The sequence below is a fragment of the Thunnus thynnus genome, chromosome 12 (genome assembly GCF_963924715.1).
Source record: "Thunnus thynnus chromosome 12, fThuThy2.1, whole genome shotgun sequence".
Taxonomy (NCBI): Eukaryota; Metazoa; Chordata; class Actinopteri; order Scombriformes; family Scombridae; genus Thunnus; species Thunnus thynnus.
Genome location: NC_089528.1, coordinates 8,138,709 through 8,152,755, shown reverse-complemented (window position 1 = coordinate 8,152,755; position 14,047 = coordinate 8,138,709). Strand labels below are relative to the sequence as shown.

Sequence of the window (14,047 nt, the reverse complement as noted above, 5' to 3'; positions counted from 1 at the left end):
TCAGTTGCTGATGCTTCTGCTGAAAGTGTTAGCCTGCTTGACGCTCAACCTGGATCAGTTGCTGATGCTTCTGCTGAAAGTGTTAGCCTGCTCGACGCTCAACCTGGATCAGTTGCTGAGGCTTCTGCTGAAAGCGTTAGCCTGCTCGACCCTCCACCTGGATCAGTTAGTGAGGCTTCTGCTGAAAGTCTTAGCTTGCTTGACTCTCAACCTGGATCAGTCAAAAGTGAGGTGACACTTGGCATGGCAGATCAGCTGATTGATCCCAACTCAGCACCTGTCAACCAAAATGAAAGTCAAGCTCCAAGTCCTTTCACTGCAAATAGCCAGACAAAAGAGCAGGACACTGATTTTGACATATTCAGCTCAAATGGCAGTCTGTTCACTCCGTCACCTGCCGTTAGTGTGTCTGATCAAGGAGGAGCTGATGCTTCCACAAACCAGCTGTCCGCCTTTCCTGATGATATCTTTGGAGTCAGCGAAATCTCAAGCAGTGCAGATGTTTTTACAGTGCTGCCGTGCACTCCAGCCACTCCTAATTCACTGAATGATTTTCTTGGTTCAGATACAATTTCTACTGCTGCTCCTTCAGCTCAGGCAGATCTTTTTGCTGTTGACATCTTTGCATCAGAACCACAGTTGCTACCACTGTCCGAGCCAAGTGATGCAAATTCCTTTGTGGGCAGTCTATTAGTTTCTGAAAACAACAATACTCAGCAGGCAGCAGAAAATGCTGTCACAGACAGTAGCTGGATGGATGATTTGCTCGGGTGAAAGCAGCACTGTGTTTCCATTATGTAATACACAATATTGGAAAGTGCAAAAATAAAGAAAGAAGTCCATAGATATGACAAGCCACTAAACATTTAATGAGTTAACAAAAATAAATTTAATGCTTTAATTTACCACTGCATTGTATTTAGAAATATGAAAAGTATCAAATTCAACCTATGAGACTGGTGTGACTTCAAATGTGTGCAGTAAAGACGTGTCTTTACATTCAAGCTGCAAAATCAACGTATTTTATGACATGAACATGATTTTCTTTCAAAGTTAACACAGAAAAAGCAGGCAATGTAACTTGCTGAATACATTTAAAGGGATTTTGTGTGAATAAATTGGTAATAAATGAAACGAGGCAAGAATAAGACTAACTGTAAATTGTCAGTAAAAAACTGTAAATATGCTGATACAAAAATTCTTTCTCCTGAATGAATTGATTAATAGCTGTAACAAAATTAAAACTTTAAGCATTACAAATTTGAAATTTCTTTCTGTAATTGGACTTTTTTTACTGACCCCTTGAAGTTTTGGCTCATAAAACACTATAAATGCCAGGTAGCATTTTGGTAACTGTAGTTCAAACATTACTCCTGGGCAACCCTTTATTTTCGGGGCCCTTAAAGCAACAATTACACATTTTGAGGAATACACTTATTTGTTTTCTTGTCAGGAGTGAGATGGGAGAATCAATAACACACTTACAGTCTTTGTGCCAAACTGGCTGGTGGCTGTACAATACCTTCATATTTACTGAATTAAGTGTATTTCTCTAAATGTCAAACCATTTCTTTAATTTCCTGGAAATTCTTCCAAATAATTTGTTGGTGTAACTGTAAATTCATCAGACACTTCCTGGAAAAATGCTATTTATGTATGTTTGGTGCTATAAGGGGGAAATAGAGAAATTGTTCAGTTGGAAAGTGCATGCTCTTCGTACTTTCTTTTTTTCTTTTTTTACCCTCTCAAGCTATCAAACAAAGAAGTAAACTGACCAATTTGTAATAAAGTAAAAAAGAGAGTGATGTCTTGTGATAGGATGCTGATATATTGTGTTAATTACTTTGGAAATGGATGTAATTCTGTCTTATCCACAACCTTTTTTTACCAACATTCTTTTTATTGTTCTCACAACATAAAGAAATATCAAGTAATACAGTTACATACATTGAACGATCATGTCAACCTCCCACCCTCCACCCCCCACATTATTCCAGGTCTTGGATGGGGGTCAGGATAATGCTTTATAGTGCATTACCTTGTGTAAAAAAGGAAGAAAAAAAGAAATATATTTCTACAATATTATTTACTGCAAAGAGCCACTGTTCACACGTCCCCAGGTTCTTCCATCACACTTGACAAGTCTGTTCTTGATACATAGTAAATGAAAGGGTCCCAGATCTGCTGAAAATTAAAATTATGTTGTTGATGTTTTATGGAATAGGTAATTTTCTCTAAAGGGAGAGTTATGGATAGCTCAGACAACCACCTGCTTATACTTGGTCTCCTGGTGTTTTTCTATGAGAAAGTTATTACTCTTTTTGCCATTAACACACTTAAGTCTACAAATATTCGTTGATTCTTTTTAAGTTTTAAATTATCTGGATGTAAACCTAATATAAACAGCTGTGGAATTAAGGGTACTTGAATCTGTAAAATATTTTGAGTACATTGTTTCACTTCTTGCCAGAATTTTTGTATTTCTGTACATTGCCAAGTACAATGGAAAAAAGTACCTTTTTCCTTCTCACATTTAATAAAAATATGAGGTATAAGGCTGTTATATCTGTTTAGCTTTTCTGGAGTTATATATGTTTGCATCAACCAGTTATATTGTAGCAATTTCAGGCGGGTGTCAGGAGTTCTCGATTGTGCTTAAGTGCTTATCCACAACCTTTAAAAGAAAGTTTGATTTATTTTAATTGTAAACATAAGCACAGAAATGTTATTCTTGAGTAATTTTAATGCTCATTCTGTAGAATTTTATTGTCAAAAAATGATTTTATCTTGTTTACATGCAGTGTGCCATACTGAGAATAAAACTGTCTTAAAGAACAAGTCTAAAAACCATATTGGTCATTACTGACAACATCATGACCACTCAGTTAATAAGAAATTAAGTAACATAAGAAAAAAGCACAGGATTCAAACTGTGTGTACTTCACTTTATATTCTGAACTTCTACAGCTGATTTTGGTCTATTGATGTGTTGTCATTGTGCATTTTGAACACATCTCAGAAACATGTCTACAGCTTAGTTGAATCTGGATTTGGACAACTTGCTGTGTTTGTGGAGGTCCCATTTCTGAAAGACAAAAGACAGATGAGAGATATTAGCAAGAAATGAGGAAATCTAAGAGATATAAACTTGTCTAATGATATGTATAATAATGAACATATTGGCCATAGTTACCTGTTGTTCTTGATCTCCTCAGTTGAGTCAGGAAGCTCTTTTCTGCTCATCTCAGGAAACAGGAAACAAAATACATCACTGGCCAGTGTGAGGCTGCCAAAGAGTGTGACGGGTATGTGTAACATGTAACATGTAACATGCAAGGACCTTCTGCTGTGAAGCTGAAAACAGCTGCCTGCTGCTGCTGCTGAAAACAAAGGTGATGTGAGTTTAGTGTTAGGTCTGTAAAACCAAAACAATGAGTTGAAGGGTGCTAAAATGCTCAGTAGAGTTATCAGCAGAGTCTGTGGTAATTCTCTGTGCACTATGAACGACTTTTTAAACATTACACACAGTGATTTCATCCATTGTTAATATAAAAATATTAATAAGTGCAGTTTTAGGAGGTTAGTGGAGTTCTTAGAAATTTCAACTCACCATGTCAGTTATGATGAAGAAATACTTGGTCAGTACAGGAGAACTGAAAATAACTTTTATGCCTTCTTTGCACTTAAAATCTTTCTCAGCAATCTGTAACACAAATATTATTTAGTGATATTTGGTGATATCAGAGGAGAGTTTACCAACCAAACACACTTTTCAAAACGTGTGTAATGCAGCTTTCTGTAGTCTGAAGAGATATTTGTGAAACAACTAGCAGTTATTCCTCAGGCTTTTAAAAGATGCTATTCCAGAGCCATAAGGCATTATAGTGCTGATTTCACAGGCTGAGTATTACTCATCATGAGTAGTAAACTCATCTTGATGTGTAAAATTGGTGGAATTTCCTGGTGGTTGGTGCACCTGGTGCAAAAAAGGGAGGAGGCAGTGTTTGAAACTCAGGCAGTGATTGGATGGAACAGATGGTGTCTGAGGTACGAAAAGAGGCTGGACAAGCCGTGCAAATGTAGCCATAGTGTTATTTTTAAAAAAAATACATTATTGAAGTAGACTTTAAAGATTGGAAGACTGAGAAATAAGTTTAGGATGAATCTGGATGTGCTGCTCTTGCATCATAGACAGAGATAAACAAGCATAATAGGAGATGGTTTCCTCAGGCATCTCATTTTTCTCAGGTATCATACAGTACATAAGTGTCATAAACAACCTGCTAGTAGTGACAGTGTAAAAAAAAGTATTAGCAAAGCATTTTAGGGATCACATATTAATACTCAATACTATGAATGAACTGTTATAGAAAAAAAGGGTCAGTACTTTTTCCAGCAGAGAGTCTGGAACAGTGTGTTTGTTGATGGCTGCTGACCTGACAGTCAGCTGTTTAGCCTCTTCTGTCCTTCCTCTGTTTAACAACCACCTGGCTGACTCTGGAATAAACCTGACAGAAACAAGAAAATTAATATTTTTATACTGTATAATTACCTATTACCTAAGTCATTATTACCAATAAAATAATAAAGGTCAATAAAAAAAGAACAAATGTACACCATAAATAGACTACAACCACTGTAAGGGGGCTATGATGATTAGCTGAGCCAGTCTCCAGTCTCGGATGAAATAAGTTATATCATCAGTTTGTGCAAGTAGTTCCAATTTAAGCACCAGGAAAATGAATATGAGTTGGCTGCAGGTTTGTGTATGAGAGACATGATCATCATAAATTTAGTGCTAATCTCATATAAATATAGTCAACGTGAAAGAAGCATTAATTCTTTGAGGGAGCTCATCAGGTAGGTCAGCTTGGACACTGGTTGCCTCTATGTGTACATGTGGTTGTGTCAAGGTTTGCTGTCAATAAATAATGCATTTATTAAAAATAAAAAATGCTACTTTTAAACTACAAATTCACTTCACTCATAACTTCACAATAGAAAAGTCCTACTGCAAAGGCAGGTGGTTTTGGATCTTTGTGTGAGCAAGTTAAACAAGATACAGTGTGTTTACACAGCTTTAGAGTTGCTAGCTAGTTAGCCAACTTCATGAATTTAGTGCTAATTTGGCAATGCACAGTACTTTTAACCCCCACACAGCTAATAGCAAGTCATGCAACCATACTGAGCTGTAAACATGGAAATCATTCCCACTTCTAACGTTACCATTTATCATGTCATTTATCATGTGAACGTGGCAAGACACAAATGTGAGATATAATATTTTCATCTTGCTGTCTGAAAGAATAATGGTGTGAGCTGTGTTTCCAAAAATGGTAAACTATTCCTTTATTATATCAAGAGTGCTTCAGTTTTCTAGTATTTAGAGTGAATGCTAGCTAACAACCTAGTTTGCAAAGAGGTCATTATGTAAAGTATCTCTCACACTGTCAGCTGAGGCCAGAGGCTTAATGTAATTAGTTTGGAAAACATTCAAAAACTGAAACTTATTACAAGGTTATTTTGCTGAATTGCAATAGCAGGTCTACAACATACACCTCATAAACTCAATGTGGGTTTTAAGTTAAGTACTTAATATTTCATGCAGAGTCATCAGAGTACAGTGCATGCTGTTCAAGAACATTATACATTCATTGAAAAGCTCATCTTTTTTAAGAGTTTACTTTTAGTTTTTAAGATTGACTTGTTTGTATTGTTTTGGCCCTTTGTTTTATCAGTAATTAGGAGGAGGTCATTGTCTCATAATCTCATCATGCATTAAGTCTCCTGCCAAAGAGTCTTCTAGACTGGAAGTCCTCCTGGTTCATTGTAACAACAACAGTAACAGCTAAAATTTTCTTGTAATTTCTGTACATAAATGGAGAGTAGATGAAATGCAGACAGTCACCGTACTCTCAATGTGCACACTAAATTCACACTAATATCAATTTCCTGACATTTCTGTCCGCAAACAAACAGATATTTAATAAGAAAAAAAAATCTACTTTTTTTTGACTGTACAATTAGAATAATTCCTGCATTGTATGTATCCTGAAAGGGGAAACGGCACTTTGTCTGACAGGCTGTATGAAATATAATTTTAACAGGATACATAGAGTACAATGATTGAAAACCTACACTGAGTTTATGAGATACATGATGTTCAATCTATTGAAGAAATAAATCCTACTTTTATGAAGCATATAATTACAGTTTTTGTAAGCTGTGAGTATGAAATGTTTCAAGTAGTGCTGGCCACAAACTGCTGGGAGGGGATTCTCTCCAGGTTTTCATTGTATTCATGTCAAGTCAAGTCAAATTTATTTATATAGCACATTTCATACAACAGGTGTAATCTCAATGTGCTTTTAGCTACACCTTGTGCCTTTCATGCAATAATCACTTTTGATACTTTATTTAATTTGTTTCTACCACCACCTCAACATAATGGAGGTAAACAGCATTTGGTTTGTGGCTTTTAAATAATCAAACACAGTTTTTCCAGAGACAAGGACATCCTTCAGAATAATCCAAAGACACAACTGTGAACATTTTTTATTGAGAACTAGGCAATCATATTTCAGTAGAAAGTCAGTCTCATATAACTATTAACAGCTAATAATTTATGTATCACGCTACTGTGTTAGTTCAAGGTAAAAAAAAAAAAACAACAACAAAAACTAAGCATGAGATAAACCATTAAGTAATCTTTTTAGGGTGAAACAATAAAAGCTGTTTGATGGCAATATCTATATGTTGTAGGTAAAGGAGGAGGTTGTTCATCTGGGACGTCCAGGCCGTTTCCCACCAGTCAACTGGTATTTATAAAAAACTGAGTGCGCACAGTTTGAATGTATGACAGCCAAGAAAGCCACTGCATAGAGTGACTGTAGAAGCAATACAATCAATGCTTACATGATTAGTCAATTAATCAATCATTAGAAAAACAATTTTGATTACTGATTTTATGTCACCGAACAAGCAAAAACACCAAAAGATTTCTTGTTACAGCTTCTTAAATGTGAGGATTTGCGACTTTCTCTGTTTCATATAGAAGCATAGAAGCGCAGGTGTTACTTGTAACATTAACAATGGCTCTGTTCTAGTCAAGTGTCCCAGTAAGTCATGACAGTATGACAGTGAGCCAGCATGCACTATACCAGGACCCTGAAACTGAAGCAGCTAAATGGAATTCAGCCATCATTCATTTTATTACTTACACCTGTGCTTTTCCTACTGTGACATGTCAAAATGTCTTTTGTGAAAACGGCCAATTTAATACTTTTTGGTTTTGAATTGCACTGATAATGATACTGAGTACATACCCTCAACAGACTAAAAATGATTGCTATTCTTAAGATTTTCCTGAAGTGGCACAAGAGGTCGGATCATGGAGGGTTTGTCCTCATGGGAGCACAAATGTGGTCAGTAATTTTATTGGCTGTGCTCATTAAATATTGAGATATCTTGTCACTTTGGAATGAGGAAGGTGCTACAAGAAAATTCATGCATTATCCAAAATGGAAGGTATGAATTTGCTCAGTAAGTTTCATGGTAATCTTCCAATTAAACTTTTATATCTTTAGATCAACCTACAATACCATCCTGAATTGCTGCCGACAGTGGAGCAGAAAAATCAGTAATAGGATTAATCAGACTATAGTTTGGTTGATTTGTTGTGTAGATGCATGTTTGATTCACTTTGTTTCTTCATGGTGCTCTTGTTTCTGTGGGATAAAGGAATACAAAAAAGTACATATTAGTTCAATTGAACAAGGACAGTGAATGTGTCACAATGTTGGACAAAATTGTTCAATGGCACATTGTAGTGTATTTCATTTAGATATCATTGTCCACAAAACTACAGAAATATATTTGGTTCTGGTTGGGCAGTCCTATAAAAATACTCAAACTGGCAGTTGACTCTAAAGAAACAAACTATGATTATGGACGATGCACACAAATCAGTAGAGAACACTGACCCCTTTCACTGTGCCTCCAGCCCACCTGATTATCTTATCAGCACTATCCAGTCAGGATAGTGATACCATTTGAAGGACACAACTAAATGAGTAAAACTTCAATACATTTAAAGTATCTATTGTAGAACATAAGCAACAGAAAAACTGAATTTCAAAAAGGTGAATATCTACAGTATGGATAAACTGATTCACTTGTCATTTGGAGATGCTAATAGACAGTTATTCATATTGAACTAAAAACTAAAACTCTTGCAGTCAGATGTTTACATTTTTATAACATGTTTGATTTAAAATGGGCAATGAATGCAGTATCCTTAATGATGATAACTGCTGCAGTCATTCAGATAAAGTTTGCCATCAGGAGGCTGGCTTTTACAGAAATGGGTCCCAAAGCTCTTTCCTGCTTAACCAGTGAAGCCTACACCACAAGTAGATTTACCGACTTATCTAATTCACACATCTTCAGGGGCTGTTACTATACACGTCACTGACAAGAATGTATTGATTGGTCAAGGTTGTGGCCTTGATGAAGGTGTTATCAGGAGAAGCTGTCAGGCTGAAGATTGCTTACCTGTTGCCCTCGGCCTCATCGGTTGAGTCAGGGAGCTCTTTTCTCCTGGTCTCAGGAAGCAGGAAGCCAAGAGCTCCACTGATAAGTGTAAGGCTGCTGAAGACTATGATTGGTATGGACCAGTGGTATATGGCCAACATGTTGAGCAATGGAGAAAGCAACCCACCAGCCCTGCTTGCAATGGAGCCCAAACCAGAAGCAGTTTGTCTGAAACAGGAAAGTACACAGCTCATATGAGCACAGTTTGCAAGCTCTAAGTATTTCCTCGTGGTTTTATTAACCATTTTATGAACTAAGAGAATGGGTGGTTCTGCTGCTACACAGAAAAAAATCTTTGTCTTATCTCTGTTAAAATGTTAAAAATTATGGGGCGAGTATGTATCATATATTCAGTGCTTTAAGCGTCTATGAAGTGATGGAATATTGAATAAGAAAAGGTGTATCTTTCTGAATTTACTGAAATCTCACAAAGCTTTCTCAATAGCTTAAATAAGTAACAACATAATTAGTACAACAGTACAATAGTGATTGTAATTGTGTACAATCATTTTGTGTAATTGTAATTGTGATCTTTATCATCTCCTTTTAATAGAAACATTTAATCTGTCCAACGTAAAGTGACTAATTAGAACGCAACATCATTTAGTACCTGGGAGACTTTTTTTTCTGTGTACGTTTGACCAATTTGACTGCAAGAGTTAATTAACATTTAAACAAACATGTCAGTTAATCCTGGTGCTAGTGTCAGGTATGATCAGGTCAGTGAAAATTATTGTTTAGATCATATGTGTGTCAGACTGTCTCACCCACACATTATCACATTTGGCTTCTCCTTAGACTAAACCAGGTCAAAATGGTTACAAAGTTTAATATTTAATCCTGGACTGAATAGTTTATCCTTTAAAGACAACAAAATTAACATAAAGTAAACCAACAGCAAACATGTTGATGTCTATTGGTAATGTCACAACCAATCAGAATGAAGTACTATATCACTATGTTCTGACTTAGTAGTTTTTCACCTGTAGGCACAGACCTAAACTAACAGTATAGCTGGTGTAACTTGAGATGAAGGGAATTGTTCAGTTCAGTGAGATGAAGAGATTCAGCTTACCGGAAAGATGTTGGGAACAACTCCTGAACATACACATTACATATGGATCCTGCCCAGTTAATGAAAAAACGTCCTGAGGTTGCCAAAGTAGTAACAGCAACAGCATCGTCTTAAACAGAAAAACACAATTTCAGCTGAAGGAAGAACCACAGACAAGACTTAGATTCTTTAGTTATACTAATGACTCTGTGAGGCTGTATTTAAAAACAGCATTACTTTGAGCTAAATGCTAATACTAGCATGCTAACATTCTCACATTGACAATGTGCAGGTCAAGACGTGTGTTTGTGTTCTCTAAGTTAGACAATGAGGAGCAGGAAAGCCAATATTGGTTGTTGTTCACATTCTGTGGCTCTTGTGTAGCAGGATGCAATCAGGCTCAGTGTGACCATCTACTCTGTTTATGACAGAATGGTGACATTACAGCTTTATGGAAATATTGTTTAAAATGAAGAACACGGCACAGATATGTATCCTGTAGCAGACAAAAAACATGCAATTTCATTTCAGACATCTTCTTTACCTTGATTAAAAGCTAGCATTAAGATGCACAAGAATCCCCCGATCAGAAGGGTTCCCATGAGTGATACTTTTCTCCCCAATACTTCTAACAGCCAGATGCAAAGTATATGAGCTGGTAGTTCAGTCAGACCAAAAATAAGCTGTGTCAGGAAGATGTCCAAGCCAAAATTTCCCACATTGAATGAAAGGCAGTAGTAGGTAACATTCAATGAGAACCTGAAAAAAAAGAATTCGTCAAGCAAAGTGAACTGAAATTTAACAACAAATTATATAACTGAATATTACTTTAGTATCTCATTTAATCAAAAATTTATGGGCTTAGAGAAGTATTATTTACATATATTGTAAAATGTAACTTACCATGCCAATATTATGGTAAAGAAATACTTCCTAAGCACAGGTGATTGGATAAGAATTATTATGCCTCCCTTTTTCTCAGTTTCTTTGACAACAATCTGTAATGCACAGGGGATGGACACAACATCATGCTAACATTTGCTAATGTTAGCAAGTCATAATCTAATACAAAAAAAGTATTCAGTTTGTGTTCACTGTGTCTGAGGGGTGATGAGCTCTGTCTGTTATATTGTTAACTTTTTATGTAAGATGTTCTGACATTTTGTCCTAAATAATTTGTGTATTACAATCCAGTACAGCTCATGTTTGCAATGGACTGTGCGGTTTCCAATCTACAGTTAACTGAGCTGAATCAACATCACTCTGACACAATCTATGTAGTTGCAGTTGAACAGTTGTATTGTATATTATCTTATGTAATAGTTTTTTCCCCTCTAGAAATACACACCAAGTGTTTGCTATTACTGGTAAAACATTCCAGTCAAATGTTGATACACTGGTAAAAACGTAATTTCTTGTGAGGGATCAATACCTTTTCCAGCAGAGAGTCTGGAACAGTACGTTTGTTAATAGCTGCCACCTTTACAAGCAGCTGTTTAGCCTCTTCTGTCCTCCCTCTGTCCAACAACCACCTGGCTGACTCTGGAATAAACCTGATAGAAACAAGGACAGTGACATGTAATAATAATAACCTGTAATTTACCATTAAAATACAAGAGGGCAATAAAAAGAGTTCATGCACACCATATGTAAATAGCAACCACTGCAAGTGGAGCTGCTGTAATTAGTTGAGCCAGTCTCCAGTCTCTGATGAAGTAGATCATAACAGCGAGTATGCACTGTCCAACTGCACCAAATAGCTGAGTAACACATGCTCCCCATGATCTTCTGGACACCCCAATCCACTCAGTGGCTAGAAACAGAAAATCAACAATAGTTAATCCTAAATTCATTATTCTAACATCCCTGCTCCTACCAGGAAATATGAAGCCCCAGAACTGATAAGATGTAGTAAAAGGTTATCAGAATCCCTCTGTTGCAGGTATAAAATTCACTACTAAATTATCTTCCAGTCTTGACACACAGGGATGAAAACACCTTCCAAATTTGCATCCTAAATAAATAGTTAAATACCTGCCTTTAGCAAAATTTACCAAAACCAGTGTTCTCAAATGCAAAATAATGCAATATACCTTACCCAGTATAACACCGTTAAGTCGATAACCTCCGTAGCCAATGCCCACCATAAATTGGGATGTCAAATATAAGGGGTAGGTGGGACATATTCCAGTTGTTACAGTAAATATGAGCATCACAATGACTGGAATCTGAGCTGCCCGTTTACGACCAAACCTGGAGAAGTTAAAACAGCTCTGGTCAGATTATATAACACATTTACAACACTGTTCTTGTGTGTATGTGGTGTATTTTGACAAAAAATGAAAAACATAATACAGCCCCGAGAACATATATTTTTTACAATTTCAAGTATACTTACGATTCAGCAAACGGTCCAAATAAGAGACAACCAACAAGAATTCCAGCCATCAACACTGCTTGTGCCACTTCTAACAAATTAGCCTGGTCACAAACTAGATCAAACTTTAGAAAAATGAAACCAAATTGTTAATAAAGGAGACTTTTTATAAAGATGCAATATTTGTATTACATATTACTCAGAGTCATAGTCATCACTTACATCAGTGACTATGGTGGCCTCATACATGGTGTTGCCGTACACCCATCCATTCTGGCACCCTGTGGTCTTATTGAGTCCATACTCCCTGATGGCACTGATGTTCCAGTCCACAGGGACAAACATCCGACACCTGCTGAAGGTTCCATCGTCCTCCAGGGGCAGAGTCAGGTTCAGCTGCTCATCTGTGGTCAGGTTAGGATCAGTCCTGAGGATCCAGTCTGTGTTACAGTGCCGCTCTGGATCTGACTGGATAAAAAATAGGCTGGCAAAGTGAAAAGGCAGAATAACATTTGGGAAACAAAGAGCAAAAAGGGTGATCTTCTGAAATGATCCAAATTCTCCAATATTCCGCAGGATCTCTCCAAAATCAGCCATGTTCAGGGAGCTGGCTTTCAGTGTAGAGATGCTGCCAGCAGATGACCTTTAAACAATGTCTATTAATGTTTAAACCCTAGACAGTATATTTCAGGACAGACGAGACAGCATTTAAATGAGTATTTTGTTACATAGAGAGAGCTCCACTGATTATTTAACCAGATATTTCACTCTTGTACCTTTTCAGTCTTCACAATATGCTCTTTGTCCTGAGTAAAATTGGCCTTAATATTCGTTGATCAATAACTTTCACCAACTTTTTTTTTTCAAATTGCACATACCAAAAGCATTGCAGTAATCTTGCAAAATACAAATAGGTTTTGAATGTTAGGATGTCATACCTCAGTCTTTTATTTCCACCATGACTACTAATAAAAGCACAACGTGACTGTGCTGCTAAACTGATGACAGCATACTATAACTTTTGCTCACACAGAAAGTGAAGTTGATCTTTCACTTACTCTATAATATGCTGACTTATGAAACCTTCTCCACCACCACTCTTACAGTGTATGACAGGTAAACCTGTTACATAATGTCATTGCTATGTTAGTGAAGCAGTTACAGAGTGTTAGTGTATGCTGTAAAGGATACTAAAGTTGTCTTATCATGCTTACTGCAGGTCTGCAGAAAAGAGGATCATCTTAAAGGAAAATGCAACTTGTTTTCTGACGTATTTCAGCTTTTCGAGTTCTGCCTATTTTGACTTATTCATAAATGCTGCCTTGTTTCTGACTAATTTTCACCACAGACTCTATGTTATGTTTTGGGTTCGGGTTATGTTGAGATCATATTATTACTCAGTGCTCAAAAGAAACAAAAATGTGAAAATTATTACACCCCATGACTTCTACAGCTTTCTGCACATTTGATTAATCATTATAAGAATTGCTCAGTGAGTCAACAATTAATCCCTCATTTCACCATGTCTTACATACACAGGAACAATGTGTCATCTGAATGATGCTTGTTGCTCAGACCTCAGACTCTGTAGTTATGACAGAACCACTCTATGGAACCAAAAACCCACAAGGGTTACAAGATGATTACCACCATGGGAAATACAAAAAAAAACTGAATTTACTTTTTTCTAATCTTCTATTATTCTTCTATTATTATTATTATTATTATTATTATTATTATTATTATTATTATTATTATTATTATTATTATTATTATGAAATTGCTTTGTGTTAAGGGATCACAAGCAAAACATTTGGGAGCCACTGCTTTATACCATGAAAGAGATGTGTTAGCCAACATGGAAATTTATACTTCATAGAAACCCAAGGCTGTATTTTCTGACAGATAGCCAATCATTAAGAGATACCAGCTTGTTTTCAGACTGATAAAAAGAGCAGCTAGAGGTCATAACTCATATTTTTGTAAACTGTAACATTTATTATGTGCAAACTTGTCAAATGCAT

At 36.3% G+C, this 14,047-nt stretch overlaps 1 protein-coding gene and 1 long non-coding RNA gene across 2 annotated transcripts; both read right to left on the bottom strand.

Annotated features, from left to right (window-relative positions):
- Window positions 1-2,451: 2,451 nt before the first annotated feature.
- LOC137193745 (uncharacterized) lies at window positions 2,452-4,236 on the bottom strand. Its single transcript, XR_010930888.1, has 2 exons — window positions 3,194-4,236; window positions 2,452-3,085 (listed from the first exon to the last, which is right to left on the bottom strand). It is a non-coding gene; the product is annotated as an uncharacterized lncRNA (long non-coding RNA).
- A 2,063-nt stretch (window positions 4,237-6,299) lies between these two features.
- LOC137193744 (solute carrier family 22 member 13-like) lies at window positions 6,300-13,767 on the bottom strand. Its single transcript, XM_067605106.1, has 10 exons — window positions 12,246-13,767; window positions 12,045-12,148; window positions 11,745-11,899; window positions 11,291-11,459; window positions 11,079-11,199; window positions 10,550-10,644; window positions 10,191-10,405; window positions 9,668-9,776; window positions 8,554-8,760; window positions 6,300-7,727 (listed from the first exon to the last, which is right to left on the bottom strand). The coding sequence occupies exons 1-10, from the start codon at window positions 12,618-12,620 to the stop codon at window positions 7,658-7,660; spliced, it is 1,620 nt and encodes a 539-aa protein (XP_067461207.1). The 5' UTR covers window positions 12,621-13,767; the 3' UTR covers window positions 6,300-7,657.
- Window positions 13,768-14,047: the final 280 nt, after the last annotated feature.